The sequence below is a fragment of the Sphaerodactylus townsendi genome, linkage group LG09 (genome assembly GCF_021028975.2).
Source record: "Sphaerodactylus townsendi isolate TG3544 linkage group LG09, MPM_Stown_v2.3, whole genome shotgun sequence".
Lineage (NCBI taxonomy): Eukaryota > Metazoa > Chordata > Lepidosauria > Squamata > Sphaerodactylidae > Sphaerodactylus > Sphaerodactylus townsendi.
In genome coordinates this window covers 74851091-74870718 of record NC_059433.1, presented here as the reverse complement: position 1 = coordinate 74870718, position 19628 = coordinate 74851091, and the positions used below count along the sequence as shown (strand labels likewise).

The 19628-nt window shown below is 45.9% G+C and overlaps 1 protein-coding gene across 1 annotated transcript in view; it reads right to left on the bottom strand.

Annotated features, from left to right (window-relative positions):
• Nucleotides 1-19628, bottom strand: part of MTSS1 (MTSS I-BAR domain containing 1) — a 182877-nt gene that overhangs the window by 39063 nt on the left and 124186 nt on the right. Inside the window, 3 exon segments of the mRNA XM_048507313.1 lie at nucleotides 3309-3383; nucleotides 6404-6495; nucleotides 7830-7914. Coding sequence (XP_048363270.1) covers nucleotides 3309-3383; nucleotides 6404-6495; nucleotides 7830-7914 — 252 coding nt within the window.

Sequence of the window (19628 nt, the reverse complement as noted above, 5' to 3'; positions counted from 1 at the left end):
TATGGCAAAAAAACAAACAAACTGTGGCCAAGGTACCTTTGAGAGACGCACGCACACACAAAGATACAGTTGTTGTTAGGTATTTTTTTCTTAACAGTCTGATTTAAGCACCAGTTCAGTCACAGGAACACCGGCAAGTATCCTGCGAGATCAGGACTCCCTTGCAGTCTCCTCCCACTGCAACTCACCAAGACTCAATACATACCAGTTTTGCTCATGGGGGCCAGAAGATCTTAAAGAGCAACTTAGCAGAGCAAAGTGGGATTGGTCTCCCTATCCCCAATTGATTCCACACCAAGAAGATAACTCTCTCTCAAGAGCCAGTATGAGCCACCGTGGTGTAGTGGCTAAGAGCAGGTGGATTCTAATTTGGAGAACCGGGTTTGATTCCCCACTCCTCCACCTGAGTGGCAGAGGTTTATCTGGTAAACCAGGTAAGCTTCCGCACCCCTACATTCCTGCTGGGTGACCTTGGACTAGTCACAGTGAACTCTTTCAGCCCTACCTACCTCAGAAGGTGTCTATTGTGGGGAGAGGAAGGGAAAGGAGCTTGTAAGCCACCTTGAGTCTCCTTATAGGAGAGAAAGGTGGGGGTATACATCCAAACTCTTATTCTTCAACATTTCACTGTTCTGGGGATGTCCCATGTTGAAAGCAAAGAGAGAACCTGTTGCCACTTATCATCTAGTCCAGTGGTGAACTCTTTTTTATATTCTCCAGAAGGGCAGGATTCATACTCTCCCATCAGCCCTTGCCAGCATGGCTAATTGGCCATGCTGGCAGGGGCTGATGGGAATTGTAGTCCATAACATCTGGAGTGCCAAAGGTTCGCCACCACGGATCTAGTCCCTTTGTCCTTTTATCTAAAAGCCAGTATCTCTGTTTTTGGCTGCTTTTTAAATCCCAATACAGCTTGGCTTCTACCACCACGACCCATGTCGTTCAATAACCTGAAGGGTCAAGGGTCATTCTTGCCACTACACACCCCAATTCTCAATCGTTATGCCTATTCAGGGCAGGCTGCACAACTACATAACGTGTTTTCTCAATTATACTGGGGACTGTCTCTTTTTCTTTCTTTTTTCCCTCCTCTGTATATAAGATGGTTAAGCCGGGAGAAGAATCGGGTGACCAATTTTACACCACGAAAGGGACACAGGTGCCCAACTACTGGCTACACAGGGCTCCATCCCCCACCCCAAGCACCGTACAAAAAATCAGCATGGTTTAAGTCAGATGTCCAAACTTGTAAGAACATAAGAACAAGCCAGCTGGATCAGACCAGAGTCCATTTAGTCCAGCTCTCTGCTACTCACAGTGGCCCACCAGGTGCCTTTGGGAACTCACATGCAGGATGTGAAAGCAATGGCCTTCTGCGGCTGCTGCTCCTGAGCACCTGGACTGTTAAGGCATTTGCAATCTCAGATCAAAGAGGATCAAGATTGGTAGCCATAGATCGACTTCTCCTCCATAAATCTGTCCAAGCCCCTTTTAAAGCTATCCAGGTTAGTGGCCATCACCACCTCCTGTGGCAGCATATTCCAAACACTAATCACACGTTGCGTGAAGAAGTGTTTCCTTTGGAATGGAATAACTTCCATTACTAATGGAATAACTTCCATTACTAAAATGCACCAGTGGTTTACATATAGACGTTTACCCATGCTTGTATAAATTAGTTCTTCTACTTTTCCTCAATCTTATTTTTAGTATAAATACAGACACATTACAACAGGCAATAAACAGCAATCATTTATGCTGTTCTGGGGGTGAATACACAAGGGGGGGGGGAATGACATTATTTAACTACAACATTACAGTGGTAACACAGGCTTGCTTCCCAACCACTAGTTCAATACTCTGAACAATCTGATATATGCCCAGATCTGTCACACGAAGGTATCAAATTCTGCAGCTGTTCATGTTAATGAACTCCACACCCAGATATTTTAACACTGGAACAAGTAGCTTCTTTACAAGAGAAAGTTAAGGTATGTGTGCATAGTCTGCAAATTGGTAAACAACTCTCACTTGCAGAGATGGACACCACTGAGTAGATACTTGTGTTGTAGGAACTCCACTTCCCATGTCTTCCTTTGTTAAACCAAGCTACTATCACTTGTCTCACAGAAAGAAACAGCCTCAATGCTGAATTAAGCCGCAGGCACTTCCTGGACCTTCTCTGCAGTGGAAGGCTCCGCTGTGGTCTGACAGAAAAAAATCCACTGGACCAAGAGGCAGAGAGGGAGATATTTCCGCTCAATGTCCTCACTGCAAATGCCCACAGTGTATCAGTGTGAATCCCCTACCTCAGGTCAATGACTTTTCAGGGTTCACAAAGGGCTCCGGAGAAAATCAGGAAAGATTAGCACCTTGCACGTTCCCCGTGGCTAAACTTTAAAAGGAGGCATTAAAAATACCATAATAAACAAATTGGGATTGGATACAAAGAAGTCTAGTTAAGCAAGAGCTTCCTTCTAACAGGTAGCGTTTCCTTCAGCAGAAGGGAGTCTTTCAATCTAACCCACTGTGTTTAGCCATTTAATGTTGAAGAGATGAAAGAGTCAGCCTTTGAAACGTACTGTAAATATTGTCCCCTCTCCAAACTACCCAAAACACTGTGAAATTGCCCTCTTGCCTTGCCAGTTTTTGTGGGTATGTCTACATCAGGGGTAGGGAACCTTTAACACTCAAAGAGCCATTTGGACCCGTTTTCCACGGGAAAAGAAAACACTTGGAGCCACAAATAATTTTTGACATTTAAAATAAAGATAATACTATATATATAGGGTTTTTTAAACCTTTTACTCCGCTCATTCTGAGAAGCGCATGGATGCGCCCGCCCTGCTGCCTGCAGGGCGGGCAAGGATGAAGCCGGTGGCTCGGCCTCACCAGCCGCCGGGAAAGTGCCCGCCCTGCTCCAACGGGGCGGGCGAGAGGGGAAGCCCGCGGTGTGGCCCAGCCGACCGTGAGCAGTTGGTGCACCCGCCCTGCAGCCTGCATGGCGGGCAAGGATGGGGCCGGCAGCTTGGCTCGTGGAGCCACAGTGCAAGGGCAGAAGAGCCGCATGCGGCTCTCGAGCCGCAGGTTCCCTACCCCTGGTCTACATCAGCAGCATGATAGAAAAATAAAACAGGGTAGACTGCAGAGGAGAAGGAAGATGCCCATGGAGCAGAAATGGTTTTGGTAAGATTAGAAGGGAATGTAATTTCCTGGTGTTTGAAAAATGTCTGTAAAAAAACCCACCCCTGATACACACAAATATTTATACCTAGTCAAAAATCACAGCATTAAAGCAGACAATTTACCTTTCTTTGCTTTCTTTTGTAGTTTCAGGGTGTCCGAGGACTTCTTTTTTATCTCCTGGCGAGCCTTTTTGTACTCTAAAAGGGAAACACGGTTTGTGTATTGACATAATTGATAACGATATTGTTGAATGCTTTACAAAAATCAGGTTATTTCAGAAGAGCGGAAGCCCAACGCAGCCCTGCCAGTGTGGAGAAAAAGCATCCTTTCATTTAAATTAAGAAGCAAAATGCAAAACAAAAATACATATGCAAAAAAAGCCCGAATGTATCCTGTAGTATCTTGAGGCACAGCATGAAATAGAAAACGAAAAGGGAAAAAAGCAAGTCTATACAATCTGTGTAAACCAAAGTCCTGATTAAACAACAAAAATACACATTCACACATGCATTCCTTTCTGATATGTGTCAGAAGCATGAATTACCCAAGAGCCTCCAACTAAATTGATGAGCATGTATACATTTATATTACGTATACTTAATACCCATGAATGAAAACTTCAGATATAAAATCTATGTAATAGAAGCTGCCGTACAATAAACACAACTATTAAACAATTATCGTATCAACTGGAAACAGAAGTAAATTCTCACTAAGGTCAAACAGAAAGGAAGTTCACTCAGGCATTCAAAACATGCTGAACGAATGCATTATTTATTATGGACAAAGACCAGCTCAAAAGCAAACACGTTTCCAGAAATGTTCCTTTAAAATATGTTACGTAAATTACATTAAAATGAGCAAACATAACCAACTAGATTAATAGAGAGCCATGACAGACTGTAGAAGTTGAACAGAATCTGTCTACTTTAAAATGAATCTAAACCAGTTATCTAAAAATGAAAGCCATATTTCTTCACAGGTTACTTGAAGCAAGGAAATCTGCATTTATTATAAATACATAAAGTTCCAACTACATGGAATACCTGTGATTGATTAGACTGACAGTATCAGACTATATTTGCGGGGTGTTTAAAATACGTATGTTCCTAGTAATTGTGTTATAGTAAGGAATTTTACCATATAATCCAGAAATGGGTTATACCACTGAACTCAATGTGATTAGAAAAGAGTAACTCTGTCTTCAAGTGTACTGCTAAATCACTCCAGATTATTTCTGTTTTGCATCAAATAATGTTTGATTTAAAAGTACTTAAAAAAGCAGGTCTACAGGAGAGCCTATAAAGTTTATTTTGAGCTTCCGGTACATCTGATGATATACCCTCTTGCTAGTGGAAAGGGAAGTAAAGACAAAACCCAGCTTTTAATATTCAGCAAATGTCTTTAGAAATTGATAATAGTAACCTCCCACTGCAAAAAAATACATATCTACTCCTATCACAATTCATCATATAATATTGTTTAACGTTATTATTGAGGTTATATGGCATAGCGTATCTTACAACTTATGTCAAGATTTATTATTTATGATGATGATGATAATCACCATTCAGCGCTCATTATTATATCTCTATTTAATTTACAGCTCATAATAGTTGCCATTATCATTTATTGTTCAGCACATGTATATTCTTTTCCCTTTTTCTTTCAATGTAACTGTCATGATATTGCGTCTATTTTTTTCTGTTTATAATTATAAAAACATTAAAATCTTTAAATAGAAGATTTTCTCTCCCCTGCTACCTGTGTCTCTTGTGGAGCGCCCCCTGGTGGCTGCCCCTCTCATCTTCCCTCCTTTCAATTCTTGTTCCTGTTTTATCTTCTTCAGTCCTCTCACCTCCTCTTCCTCTCTGCCTCCCTCCAATCTCAGACTGCCTGTAATCCGGCCCTGTTGGGCAGTCCCTTCCCCTTTCCCATTCTCCAAGTGGCCCCCCACCTGTCATCTCGGCTTGTCCTGGGCCCATATTGGCTGGCCAGGGCTTGAGACTGAACAGACAAGATACTCGTGTGACATTGTAAGACAAACATTTTTATTCTAGCATGAGCTTCCATGAAGTAGGCATCCAGCTCCATCATAATGAATCTTTAGTTCATTAAAGCGTCCTCTAGCAGAAGCAACTGCGAGTCTTTACAGTAGACACAAGTCTCCTGTTTTTTTCCCGCAACAGGTGAGCATCACAACCCCTCTGGAATTTGGTTGTGGTGGGTTTTCCGGGCTGTGTGGCCGTGGTCTGGTGGATCTTGTTCCCAACGTTTCACCTGCATCTGTGGCTGGCATCTTCAGAGGAGTATCACAGAGGGATGTCTGTTACACACTGTGTCCAGTGAGAAGGGAATGTTTAGTGGGGTATAAATTTTCATGTCCCCGGGTAGGGAACCAATCAGTAAGTTTTTAGGTGGAACTTGCTATGCAAATGTGTGGTTGATAGTATAGTATTGTAGGTGGGGGGTTTCAGTCCAGGGAGTGATTCACATTAGCATTCCCTGCAGTAGCAGCAGTATTGGTGAATGAAAATCCTGTGTTTGGGTGGAGTCCATTGTCCAGCCACAGATGCAGGTGAAACGTTAGGAACAAGATCCACCAGACCACGGCCACACAGCCCAGAAAACTCACTGCAACCAGTTGAATCTGGACGTGAAAGCCTTCGACAATACCTCTGGAATTTGTTCCCAAGACACTGGAAGCATCCTGCATCACAAGTGGCTTGGGGTGAGCACATGAAGCTAATTCCACTTGCAGAATGTTTTGAATCCATCCCAAGGTGGTTACAGTGTGCTGCGGTAGGGGGTAGGAGTTGCCTTTTGATAGGAATAGATACAGCTAGGGAGGTGTAGCTTGGTGGTAGAGTATCTGCTTATGCGTATATAGAAAGTCCCAGGTTGAATTCCTGGTATCAGCAATCAAAAGGATCCAGCAGCAGGTGATGGGTCGGACCTCTACCTGAAACTTTGGAGAGGCGCCAGCAATCAGTCGCAAACAAAACTGACCCCGACAGACTAAAAGTCTAACTCAGTTGCACCTTCAGCCTGTCTCTTAAGATGAAGCTCTCATCACCTCCTGGGATATGATCAGTCAGTTCCTTGGGTACTCAGCATAAGAAGAAAATGAGCCTGCTATGGAGGAAACTTCTCAAGGAGCCGTATTTATTCAGTACTAATAAACCACACACAGACACACACAATTTAGTACAAGCACCTTTTGCGTGGTCTTTATCCAGTTGATTAACAGCCTTCTTCCACTCTTCCATCTGCTCTTGAAGTGGGTTTATCAGACAGTCAATTAAAGCACTATTTTTGTTGAGAAAACACAAAGAGAAGTAAAATTAATCTCTTTCCACCTTACGCCTCTGCGCTATTACAGAACTCTCCCGAAGCACTTAAATACTAAATATTTCTATTATTAATAAAATTGCCTCAGACAACTATCTACTTTACTTACATTATCTCAATAATCCTGACAGGGAAACGTGAATTATAACAGACCTCAAGTTGCAGATCATAGCGGGGGCAGCCACTGTGATGCTGTGGTTACGGTACACAGCAAAGACTAAGAAGGCTCAAGTTCCAACTCTCACTCAGTCATGAAGCTCATTGAGCATGTTTGGGCCAGTCACACACTCACAGCTTAACCTACCTTGCAAGATTGTTGTGAGGACAACAGCAGAAGGAGGAGGAGGAGGAGGAAGAGGAGGAGGAGAAGGAGGAGGGGGAGGGGGAGTTATATTCCCCCTTTCTCTCTTGTAAGGGGCTTACAAACTCCTTTCCCCTTCCCCCCTCACAACAAACACCCTGTGAGGTAGGTGGGGATAAGGGGGCTCTGAAGAACTGTGACTGGCCCAAGGTCACCCAGCTGGCACGTGCTGGGGTGCACAAGCTAATCTGGTCCACCAGATAAACCTCCACAGCTCAAATGGCAGAGAAGGGAATCAAACCTGGTTCTCCAGACTAGAGTGCACCTGCTCTTAACTACTACACCACGCTGGCTGACCTGAGGGAGATGTGGGACAAAAATCTGATAGAACAAGATGGGAATTTGAGATGGAGGGAGTGGCTTGTCAAAGACCAACATAGGAATGGTGGCAGAGCCAGATTTGACTAGTGACCCAGTTCTGCCTCATAGCCACTGCGCTTCAGTACTCTCCCATCTCTGCACGCGTTTCACGCTGGGAGTGGCTGTCGAGAAATTGAAATCAATAATGAGTTCTCAGATTCCCTCATCACTGGCAGAGTCAGACGCAGGCCCAATAAAACAGCTCAGCTTTGCAATATTGGAATTCCTGCCCTCTGGCATGGGTTGTCTACTGCTGAGCAACAGTAACTCCAAGGACAGGAATTCCTAGTGTGTAAAAAAAAGGCTTGGGCCAGCAAGCCCAGTTTCACAGAGCGGGCAGCTAAATATTCCCTTTCTACAAAGGCCAGCTGTCAGGCAACAGAATGGGAAAGGGTGTTCCCGGGGACAGGAAGTCAGAGGTTAGCTGGAAGCCAGCCCCAGCAAACAACTTAATGGGCGCCTCAATGAAAGGGGCCGTGTAGCAATTACATCTTGACAGAGATCCAGCGGCTAACGAAGAGCCGTTTCCCAACTCCCATTGAGCCCAGAGCACAACGCTCCCATCGCTCACCTGGAAAACTGCCGGAGTTTGGACTCTATGCTCCTGTGCCGCATGCACATTCTGGTCAGAGCGGAGCCGATTTCTCGGGTAGCACCTGAGGAAGAAGAAAACGGATTTGTAAAAATGTACACAAAATTGCATTTCTGTTTTAAAAAGGGAGTCCAAAGGGTTAAGTGTGAGGAGCTAGATCTGGACAGAGGGAACCTGGTTTCGAGTCAGAGCACAGTCCCTAGAACCGTGGTGGCGAACCTTTGGCACTCCAGATGCTATGGACTACGATTCCCATCAGCCCCTGCCAGCATGGCCAATTGGCCAAAAATTAGAACTTGCACTGATGGACTCAAAGTCTGGAGAGGAGACGGCTGAGGGGGGATATGATTGAAGTCTATAAAATTATGCACGGGATAGAAAATGTTGACAGAGAGAAATTGGCCATGCTGGCAGGGGCTGATGGGAATTGTAGTCCATAACATCTGGAGTGCCAAAGGTTCGCCACCACTGCCCTAGAATGTACTGAATGATTCAAGCTAGTCATTCTCTCTCAGCCTAGCCCACCTCAAAAGATTGTTGTGACAAAAACAATGGGATAACTTCATCTATGCACACTACCTAAGAGCCTAAGTAATCCATTCCTGTGATTGAGTTCTGTCACTACAGAGTTTTCCATGCTCCAGCGGTAGATTCCACCATTAGCAGGACAGAACTGCAAAAGTGAACCTACCCAAGAGTTCTCCCAGCGACTCAACGCAAAAGCCAGGCAGAAAGGAAAAAAGTCACCGCCACATAAAAACCGAGGAGGCATCAACAGCCAGCTGTCCCAAGAAAACACATTCCACAATTGCAGCACCACAACAAGAGATGGCCCTTCTTGGATATCCACAGACTGGGCCTCACAAAGGTTGGAAACCTGAAGCGAGGACTATCGAGTATATTTTAATATCTGAGGAGTATTTCAATTTGGAAAAAAACAGCTACATTCGAGTTGAGCAGTACTTGAGGGACCAGCTTGGTATAGTGGTCAAGGGCGGCAGACTCTAATCTGGAGAACCAGGTTTGATTCCCAACTCCTCTACATGAAGCCTGCTGCGTGACCTTGGCATAGTCACAGTTTTCTCAGAACTCTCTCAGCCCCACCTACTTCACAAGGTGTCTGGTGAAGGGGGAGGTGATCCAAAGCTGCTCTGAGAGTCCTTAAAGGTTGAGACAAACGGGGTATAAAAACCTACTCTTCTTCAACAAAAATTAGAACTTGCACTGATGGACTCAAAGTTTGGAGAGGAGACGGCTGAGGGGGGATATGATTGAGGTCTATAAAATTATGCATGGGGTAGAAAATGTGGACAGAGAGAAATTTTTCTCTCTTTCTCACAATACTAGAACCAGGGGGCATACATTGAAAATGCTGGGGGGAAGAATTAGGACTAATAAAAGGAAACACTTCTTCATGCAATGTGTGATTGGTGTTTGGAATATGCTGCCACAGGAGGTGGTGATGGCTTTAAAAGGGGCTTGGACAGATTTATGGAGGAGAAGTCAATCTATGGCTCCCAATCTTGATCCTCCTTGATCTGAGGTTGCTAATGCCTTAACAGACCAGGTGCTCGGGAGCAACAGCCGCAGAAGGCCATTGCTTTCACCTCCTGCATGTGAGCTCCCAATGGCACCTGGTGGGCCACTGTGAGTAGCAGAGAGCTGGACTAGATGGACTCTGGTCTGATCTAGCTGGCTTGTTCTTATGTTCTTATGGACTCAAATCTAACTGTTCTACTGCAAACTAATACGACTACCTTCTGAAACTTGGAAAAAGATGTTCCAATAAACATGAAAGAGCTCTAGCACAGCATGTAACCTGCTGCTTATTTGTAAAGAACTTACAATACTGTGAATTAAGGACAGCAATAATCAAAGTTTTGCAAATATATAAAAGTTATTTGTACACATGCACGCAAACATGTTTTGCAAAAAATAAAAAGATTAAAAATACGCTCACTACTTGCCCACGCTAGCAATTTGTGGCATATATACAGCATCGCAAAACAGAACTGTCAACTGTATCAATTTATAATGGTTTTCTAAATCTGATGGGGATTGTCACTCACCCAAAACCACCCACGCATGATAACATGCCAGTTTGTTGTATTGATGAGAAAGGAAGACACAACACATGTTTATTCTCCCAGGCTTTAGGTAATAGCGCTCTTATTTTGACAGATTTTTCCCGCTTTACACTCTATTGGCTGGAAAAGTCCAGGATGATACACTTCTCTTAGGATTTCTGGCAGCTGTTTAAGGACAGGCTGTGGTGGGTTTTCTGGGCTGTGTGGCCGTGGTCTGGTGGATCTTGTTCCTAACGTTTCGCCTGCATTTTTGGCTGGCATCTTCAGAGGCGTATCAATCTATGGCTCCCAATCTTGATCCTCCTTGATCTGAGGTTGCTAATGCCTTAACAGACCAGGTTAATGAGTTAACCCATTTATTCAAAGTGTGTTACACACTGTGTCCACTTCTTAGACACTGTGTCCACTCAGACACTTAGTCCACTGTGTACACACTGTAACAAACAAATTGTCTCTGTGATACACCCCTGAAGATGCCAGCCACAGATGCAGGCGAAACGTTAGGCACAAGATCTACCAGACCACGGCCACACAGCCCGGAAAGCCCACAACGATCAGTTGAGTGAAAGCCTTTGACAATACATTGTTTAAGGACACTTTTTAGATCTTATAGCCACTTGACTGTCTTTGTCCAGTTTGATTTTATACTGGCTTTTACAGTGTAATCCTGAGTACAGTTATACCCTTCTAGGTCCAATGAAGTCAATACACATAAAAGAAAATAATTGCCTAGGTTAGCACTGTACGTCTTTGAGAATAGTAAAACAAAATTTTCCTGGAATAGGTTACTAGATACTAAAGAAACAGAGGGAAGCCAATTAGTGCTATGCACACCGCAATCACAACATTTTAAATGGATTTTAGACACTTCTACACAGAACAATGCAAAAGGCTGCAGTCGTTCAGACACCCCACATCAGTGTTATTTATGGTTTCTCGTGCCCGGTTACATCAGGGGGCATGTGTGTGTGTTAAGTGCCACTATGGCAACTCTAGGGAACTCTAGGAATTACTGCCCTCCAAACCGTCTATCTTTAGCAGCCTTGCTTGGGTCTTGTAAACTGAGTGTCGTGGCTTCCTTGATTGAGTCAATCCAGGGAGGATCTGTGGCTCCGAGGAAGAACTTCTTCTTTACCTGCAGAAGGTCCCTGATTCAATCCACAGTGGTCGATTCCGCACTTGCGTTATCGACCTAAGTTCAAGCTGCGTTCGACCTAAGTGCTCTGCACAACCACTGGGATCGACGTGGTTTTGTACCAGCTTCGCCCTGCATAACGGTCAAATTTCCGACTCCAGTTGGGAACTACTACTTTTTCAGGGAACCACGCTCGAACTCAGCTCGATTCCAGTAAAGTGCGGAATCTCTGGTGCCAGGAGTCCCCCATTCAGCCAATCACAGCTGAGTGTTTTGGGCATGTGTACAGCTGGCCAATCACAAAACGCCACCTTCGTTCCTCCATTCCTGTGGCAGTTTTTTAATAACATGTGTGGGGATAGACGGAACATGGCCGTAGAACAGTAGCCAATCGGAACGGAGCGGTGAAGAGGCACAGGATGATTCCGTCCTCTGAGCTGAGATCAAGCTGGTTGCAGTGGGGAACAACAATGGCTTCGACCTAGGTCAGTACCCTTCTCAGGGAACTGGGTCGAACCTATTTTACTCATGTGCGGAATCGCCCAGTATCTCCAGTAAGAAAAGGACCAGGTAGTAGGTGATATGAAAGACCACTACCTGAAACCCTGGAGACCCATTGCCAGTCTATGTAGACAACAGCAATCTCGATGGACCGATGAACTGATTCTATATAAAGCAGCTTCATGTCCACTTCATCAGTGATTTCTTACTTCTGGCTGCCTTCAATTTTTCCTAGTAGTATTGTCTTTTCCGGTGAGTTAGGATGAAGACGATTCATAACTGCCCATCTAACAAAAGGGGCAAGCTTTTTCTCCAAAGCAATGGTTTTCATCCAATCACAGGCGCTTTCCGCAAGGGCCATAAACAGTGCCCTGGGGACGGCAAAAACGCCGCTGTTCCCCAGCGAGGTTTATGGAAAACGGCGGCTTCCAGCCACTGCCGTGTGAACAGCAGTGGCTGGAAGGCGCCATCTCTCCCCCCTGTGACCCGTGGACCTACCGTCTCTGCGGCCGTCTGGCGCATTGGCGAGGCCTGGGGACACGCCCCCCCTGCCCTGCGATGCCGGAGCGGTTGCGCAGGGCGGGGGGGCATGTCCCCTGGCCTCGGCGACGCGCCGGACGGCCACGGAGATGGTAGATCGACCGGGCGACAGCGCAGCGCGGCACCATCGTCCCGGTAGTTTCTGGGACCATTGTTGCGAACGGTCCCAGTGGGGTTGGGTCGGCGTCATGTATGCCGACCCAACCCCCACCATGGCCGTGCGGAAACGGCCACATAGTCAATCAGAGTGGAGGAGAGGGCAGAGGAAAGCCCCCAGACTCTGCTACAACATCAACCCACAAGGAACCTTGAATGGCACAGATTTTTCAAACCGCCCAAGAATCTCCAAGGCTTAAAATCAGACAGCAAAGGTCATTGAACATCACCAGTAGATGGTGCTGTTTATATAGGCCAGGACTTGAGAATCTCCACTTCGGAAGATCTATCAGTTCTAGCAGAGCGACAATTAAGACACCTTTGGGGCGAATGCATCGATAGGAAAGCCACCCTTCACTGGGGGCTCAAAATCTGTTAACAAGAGGCATACTGCCTTTGAACATGGAGTTTCCATTCATAGCTATTACAGCCGGCAGGCAGGCCTACCATCCATGAATCAGCTGCGCGAGGCTTTGGTTTCGAGTCTCAATTTCATTACAAGGCCTCTGGAAATCTGACTCAGACTAAAACCCATTTATTCACTTTCTCACACTGGGGATTTTAAATGCCTTGGAAGAAATAACTGGCCACCTTTCAGAAGAATTCAAAAAAGGGGGGGGGGATAAAACGCATAATAGGGAACGTCACCAATTCGTAATATGAATTCCTAGTTGGTTGAATTCCCAAAATGACTGTTGAATTTATGGAACAGCTGAGAGGGGTGCAGAGGCGTCAGTGTTTGAATTTCCCGACAGGCCACGGAAATCAACCTCATGTGGACTACACACCCATTCGCATGTAGAATACAGACTATCAATTTGTTGTACAACTGAAAGACTTATCTATACACGGCCTGAGCTATAAACAGACACCTGTCATCATTTAATCTTTAATGGGAGCCCGAATGGGAACACGTACGAGTAGGCATTAGCTGCACGACAGGAAAATGGGAAAGGGACAGGCGGCCCACTCATGCAGATGCACATCTTTACATCAATACCAGAGTGGTGTAGTGGTTAAGAGCAGGTTGGATTCTAATCTGGAGAACCGGGTTTGATTCCCCGCTCTGCCACTTGAGCTGTGAAGGGTTTATCTGGTGAACTAGATTAGCTTGTGCACTCCAACACATGCCAGCTGGGTGACCTTGGGCTAGTCACAGCTCTTCGGAGCTCTCTCAGTCCCACCTACTTCACAGGGTGTTTGTTGTGAGGGGGGGGGGGAGAGTAGTTTGTAAGCCCCTTTGGGTTTTCTTACAGGAGAGAAAAGATGGGATATAAATCCAACTCTTCTTCTTCTCCATGTCCAGAGGTCTAAGCCGTATGCATAAAATCCACACTGCCAAGTTGTCCATGAATATCAGCATTAAACAGGTTGCCAACTCTGGGCTGTGAAATTCCTGTAGATTCTAGGGATGAATGCTGGGGAGGGGAGGGGTTTGGTGTTGGGAGGACGTCTGTATCATATAATGCCACAGAATCCACCCTTTAAAGCAGCCATTTTCTCCAAGGGAACTTATCTCTTCTGAAGATCGCTTGTAATTCCAGGTGATCTCCAGGCCTCACCAGGAAGAAGTTGGCAACCCTACTGCCATCTTTTCTCACACCGCCCTGTCAGCTGGGACACCAGGATTCCAAAATGTGCCAGGTCTAATCACAGAAGCGGCATTCTTCAAAAAGGATGACCGCGACCCTCGCAAACAAGCAAATCATAAACAGCGGCGGCCCTGTTGGTGAGAAGCTCCGTTCTGTCTCTCAAAGCCGCCTCGCTCTGGGGAGGCAGCTGCCATCTTGAAACACAGCAGGGTGTTAATGGACACAGAGGGAAGGCAGCTCACAGAAGGGGGCAAGTGGCGTTTGCGCACGTACAGGCTGAATAGGCTGTTCCGAGTGAGCAGGCATCTGCCGCAGCGGAGGGGGGAAGAGGGGAGAGGGAACGGCAGGAAACCCAATTCTCTCTGTCGTCAGAGTGTGTTTGCTGCAATAAAAGTGGCCGTGCATCTCCAATTCTCATTTGGAAGCTTAATGTCATTAAGGGCCTAATTAGAGGCGAGAGGAGAGAAACAGCCACGGGAAACAAAACGGCATGAATTCGATCGCAAGCGCTGGGAAGGTGTAGGGTTCAAAATGAAGAACTTAGGACTGAGGCTGGGCGGCTTCAGCACGGGTCGGACGAGTGGGCCAGCATTAGAGACCCTGGAAAACTTGGGTTTGCAAGGGAATGAGGGGATGGGACCCATAGAGGGATTTAGACACTGGAGTGGCATAGGACAGGGGAGGCCAACCTATGATACTCCAGATGTTCATGGACTTCAGTTCCCATCAGCCCCTGCCAATTGGCCATGCTGGCCGGGGCTGATGGGAATTGTAGTCTGTGAACATCTGGAGTACATTGGGTTGGCCACCCCTGGCATAGGAGATTCAATCCAGAGGCAGATACAATCACAGAGGAGAAAGCCAAACATAGAACAGTTGTCATCTGAAGGGTAGACAAGGAAGCGTGGGAGAAATGGGAAGAGGAAAACCAATGTTGGCCAACAGATGTGTTTAAGGACACTCGGGACTCACAAGGCAAATGACACAGCCTAGCTAGTGCCCTGCACAGACTTTGGCAAACCTGGGAAGAGGGTTGTCAAAGCAACACCAAGAGGAGAAATCTGAGGGGAAAGCAACAGCCCACCCACCCACCCCGCCGCCTTTCTGCAGTTCTGAAGCATCTGTGTTCCAACTTGCGTTGTCAGCCGGCAGGTGACAACTGGAGAACCTCTGCTACAACAGCTGAACTCCAGACAACAGAGATCAGTTCACCTGGAGAAAATGGCCACTCTGGTAAGTGGACTCTATGGCACCATATTCCACTGAAGTCCCTCCCCTCCCCAAACCCTGCCCTCTTCAGGCTCCACACAACTCCACCCCAAATCACCTGGTAGTTTCCAACCTGAAGAAGAGTTTGGATTTATATCCCCCCTTTCTCTCTTGTAAGGAGACTCAAAGGGGCTTACAATCTCCTTTCCCCTTCCCCCGCACCAACAGAAACCCCGTGAGGTGGGTGGGGCTGAGAGAACTCCGAAGAACTGTGACTAGCCCAAGGTCACCCAGCTGACATGTACTAGAGTGCACAAGCTAATCTGAATTCCTCAGATAAGCCTCCACAGCTCAAGTGGCAGAGCGGGGAATCCAGACCGGTTCTCCAGATTAGAGTGCACCTGCTCTTAACCACTACACTACGCTAGTTCTCTGGAGTTAACAACCCTAGTTCCAACCAAGAGGTTCCTAGTTCGAGTCCTGATGAACTCTGATATTGCTCTGAGTAACCACCAGATAAAGAATTGTGCCGAGCAAGTGGACAGGCATGGTTGTGTCACTTATACAGGCTGCAAAATCCAGCTGCTCTTGGCAACCTAACAGTAAGTCTAGCATTATCTGTCTTCAGACTCAGATGTGGCTTCTGACGGCGTTTGTGATGAGGTTCTTTTTCAAAATTGAGCAACCATGAAACGCTGCAGCAAATTGGGACCAACAACAGGCATTGGGGCCAGAGATAGCAGGAGTCTGGGATTGGAGCATGAGAGTTTGTGGGTCTGGTTGTGGACTAACCTTTTTGTTCTACTTGCAGAATTAGGAAAGGACAACTCAACAGTGGCATCAACACACTGTCGGATATGGCACTATGGCTGTGATGCAGCGATTACTAATCCCCCGTATGGTCTTGTTCAGTCAAGTCAATCCAATGATTTCTCCTGTCCAATTGCAAATATCCAGCCATATATGGATGTAGCCTCTCTTGCAAAAAAATGACTTCAAAATCAATGCATCCCCTCCTCCTCTTTAGACTCACTCCAGACTCCAAGAGCAGCTCTCCAGCCATTTCAGCTCTGCTTTGTCCTCCTTCCAAAAGCGGAGAATTTTGTTTGTTTTTTAAAGGGCTACAGACAACATTCTGCAGCTGGGCTGGAAGAGCCCCAGCTACCTGGTTCCTAGCCATCCGATGCCAAGAATTCAAAAATTAAGGCTGGCCTCGTTCAACCTCTGACTTGCCAAGCTGGATACAGCGTGCCAGAAGCTTTGCAAACTTCCCAAAATTTGCTAGCACTTAAGATGGTTGCAACATTATAATAGTATAGAGAATTCAACTTGAAGGATTACAAGGTACAGAGGGCCGGGATTAAAATTTATTTCTCAACTTCCTCATGTTTTGGTAAAAGCTTCTAAGAACTGAACATATTTGTCTGCAGCCCTGGTTTATGTAAGCGATCTCAAGAGGTTGGCTACTTGTTCACCGCTGGAGAATCACTGAAAACACAGCCAGAGCCTTACAGCTAGAAATAAATAGAACACAAAAATGATTTTTAAATAAGACTGCAACTGTCAATTAAGTAAGGAACTAAATCTTTAATAAAATTTAGCATTGCCTCTAGTGTTCCAACCACTACACATAAATTCTTACTCATCTAAGTGGTTGTTACTCATTTAAGAGTACAGTGGTCTTCACTTTTCCGCCAGAAGACCCCATCTTTATCCAGGTGCCAGCAGAGACCTATTGAGATGCAGAGGTGTAGCTGGGACAAACTGCGCCCAGGGCGGACTCTGCGTTTTCCGCGCCCTCTCCCCACCATGGACTCCGCTCCTGCCCCCCCTCCCTCCGCGGCCCCCCACTTACCTTACTTCTAACTTTCAGGGTGAAAAGTGGCCTGTTCAGTTCAGGCTGAGAAAAGCCTGGGTGGGAACTACACTACCCAGGAGCTCTTGGGGCTCGCAAGGTCTCCTGGGTAGTATAGTTCCCACCAGGGCCCATTTCAGCCTGAATGGAACAGGCCACTTTTCAGCCTGAAACTAAACCTGAAACTAAGAACTAAGGTAAGGGGGGGGGGGTGCAAAGGGGGTCACAGGGGATGATTCCCCCCCACATGTGCCCGATGTGAGGCGCAACCCCCCCCCCGCTCCCCACCCCCTTGTAGCTTCGCCTATGCTGAGATGCAAAGATTGAGACATCAGTCATGCATCAGGAAAAGGAAAAGCCAGTATATCTGAAGCTTTCAATGCTAAACAGGGATCTCCCCCCCGCCCCCATCTTTGTCCATACCTCTTGATTCCTGGTGTGTATCAAGAGCGACTCTGAATTCCCTTCACTTCGGGTTAATTCATGTATTCAGAAACCATATACCCAGACTTTCCATGGTAGCTCAACGCAGCTACCTTCAAGGGTTAGAAATCGAAGCTAATCATAGCCCATTTCTCTCCTCCGCTATAGCATGCCCTATGACTGTCATCCACTGTTCCCCCCCACCCACCCAACACGGGAGGAAAACAAGTTTAATGCAACAGATGGAAAGAATAAAGAGATAATGCTGTTTGCAAACACAGGATAAATATCATCTGAAGACATGCAGACGTGACAGAAAAGGGATTATAGTGGACACCAGCTGCCCTTCCCTCCCACTTACAATATTACTTGGACTCCCTAAAAATACTTTGAACACCAGACATTTCTGTTTGTGAGGGGGGTAAACACAGACCTTGCGAGTAACCAGTTCCATCCTTCCTACTGCCCACCTTCTATTGGGGAAAATATTTTTTTTGCTTTCAAATTATTTGTATACCATTTGGTCAATCATCAGTTTATGAACTGAAACAAACTAGAGTAAGTAATATTTTAGTATAAGGACAATGGTTGAAATAAATTTGATCCGTTCCCATTCAGAAAAAAGTATCCCTTATTTGAGAGGTTTATTTCTTCTTTGCATCTTTCTTTGTGGTCATCCCCCATGCTGTCAATTGTTTACTTCATTTGTACACTGTCTTTCTCCCCAATCGGGACACTAGGGCTCATTCTGCACATACAGAATAATGCACTTTCAAACTGCTTTCAGTGCTCTTTGAAGCTGTGCGGAATAGCAAAATCCACTTGCAAACAGTTGTGAAAGTGGTTTGAAAACGCATTATTTTGCGTGTGTGGAAGGGGCCAAAGTAGCTTACATTGTTCTCTCCATTTTTTCTACACAACAACCCTAGAAAGGTGAGAGTGACGGACCGGCCCATAGTCATCCAGCACTGTGTAAAATATCAACTGTGAGGTTTGGGTTCCAATTGCTGCTTCACCACGAGAAGACTTGCTGGGTGACTTATGGCTACTTCCTCGCTCCCAAACTCACTCACCTCACTTATCTCATAGGGCTGCTATGCGGATAATATGGGAAACCTCATGAATGCTGGCTCTGAGCTCCTTGGTGGGGAAAAGTCTTCATAAAACCAAAACGGATACCAGCCTGAATTGGGAAGGGCTAAAACGTGAATCAGAGCAAGCCACCATCTTGGCTCAATTGGCAAAAAGAGTACTGTGTCCACTTGGGAAGATGTAGCTGTGCCAGCAAACAAAATGGAGGGGGAGAGCAAACTCAGTGGTGCTGCCAGCACCTCGAGGCCTTGTCTTATTCCCTCAAGACGAAGAACCGGCTCTGTCGGCCAAGCAAAATGGACTGGTGTGCCACGGTTTAGTACAAATGCCAAGGGCTGCCTACCTGTCCTTAAATAGATTTATTTATTTGTTTGTTTATTTTTAAATGTATATCCCGCTCTTCCCAACAGGGCTCAGGGCGGGGAGCATCAATATAACCAGATAAAAACAATACAATAAAACAATGTATACAAACAGCCATACCAATTAAAACGTACGACAACAAAACCATAAATAAGCAGGTGGAGTTAAAACCCCGTAAAAGACACCCACGGGAGGTCACAATGTTCCGGTCAGGCCGGCTGGCAAGATATAAAAGCCTGATGGAAGAGCTCAGTTTTACAGGCACTGGGGAACTCACCGATGTCCCCCAGGGTCCTAATCTCGGCGAAAAGGAAAGTAAGAGATTTGGGTGGGAGAACTAAAGCATTTCCTGCCTATTTGTTTCCACTCATCAGGCAGGAAACGTCTTCAACCTGGGTTGGGGGGAAAGATCACTAGTTTAGTGGTTTTTTAAAAACCTGGGTTGAGAGAAATAAAATGTTTTGAAGATGTTTTGGGGAAGAGAACTGTGTTAACTTCTTCCCCTAAACACTTTTTAAAATGTCCCCAAGACATTTTATTTCTGCTATTTCTGCTGTGCAGAAATCACTGATGAGATGACCAATGTTTTCAACCGTAGTAATGTCATTAAGTCCACGTACGAATGAGTGATTGGCCTGAAACCCTCGTACCAGAACACCACAGCATCAGACATTTCAAGGATTTGCCTATGTCAAGTACAAATGGAATTTTTAAAACGTACAACCTTGACAGGAACCCATGATTGGATATTGCTTCCGATTGAAAGTAAGACCGTGACAAACTCAAGCTCACCTGCTTCTGCGCAAAGTAGGAAACAGCCAACAG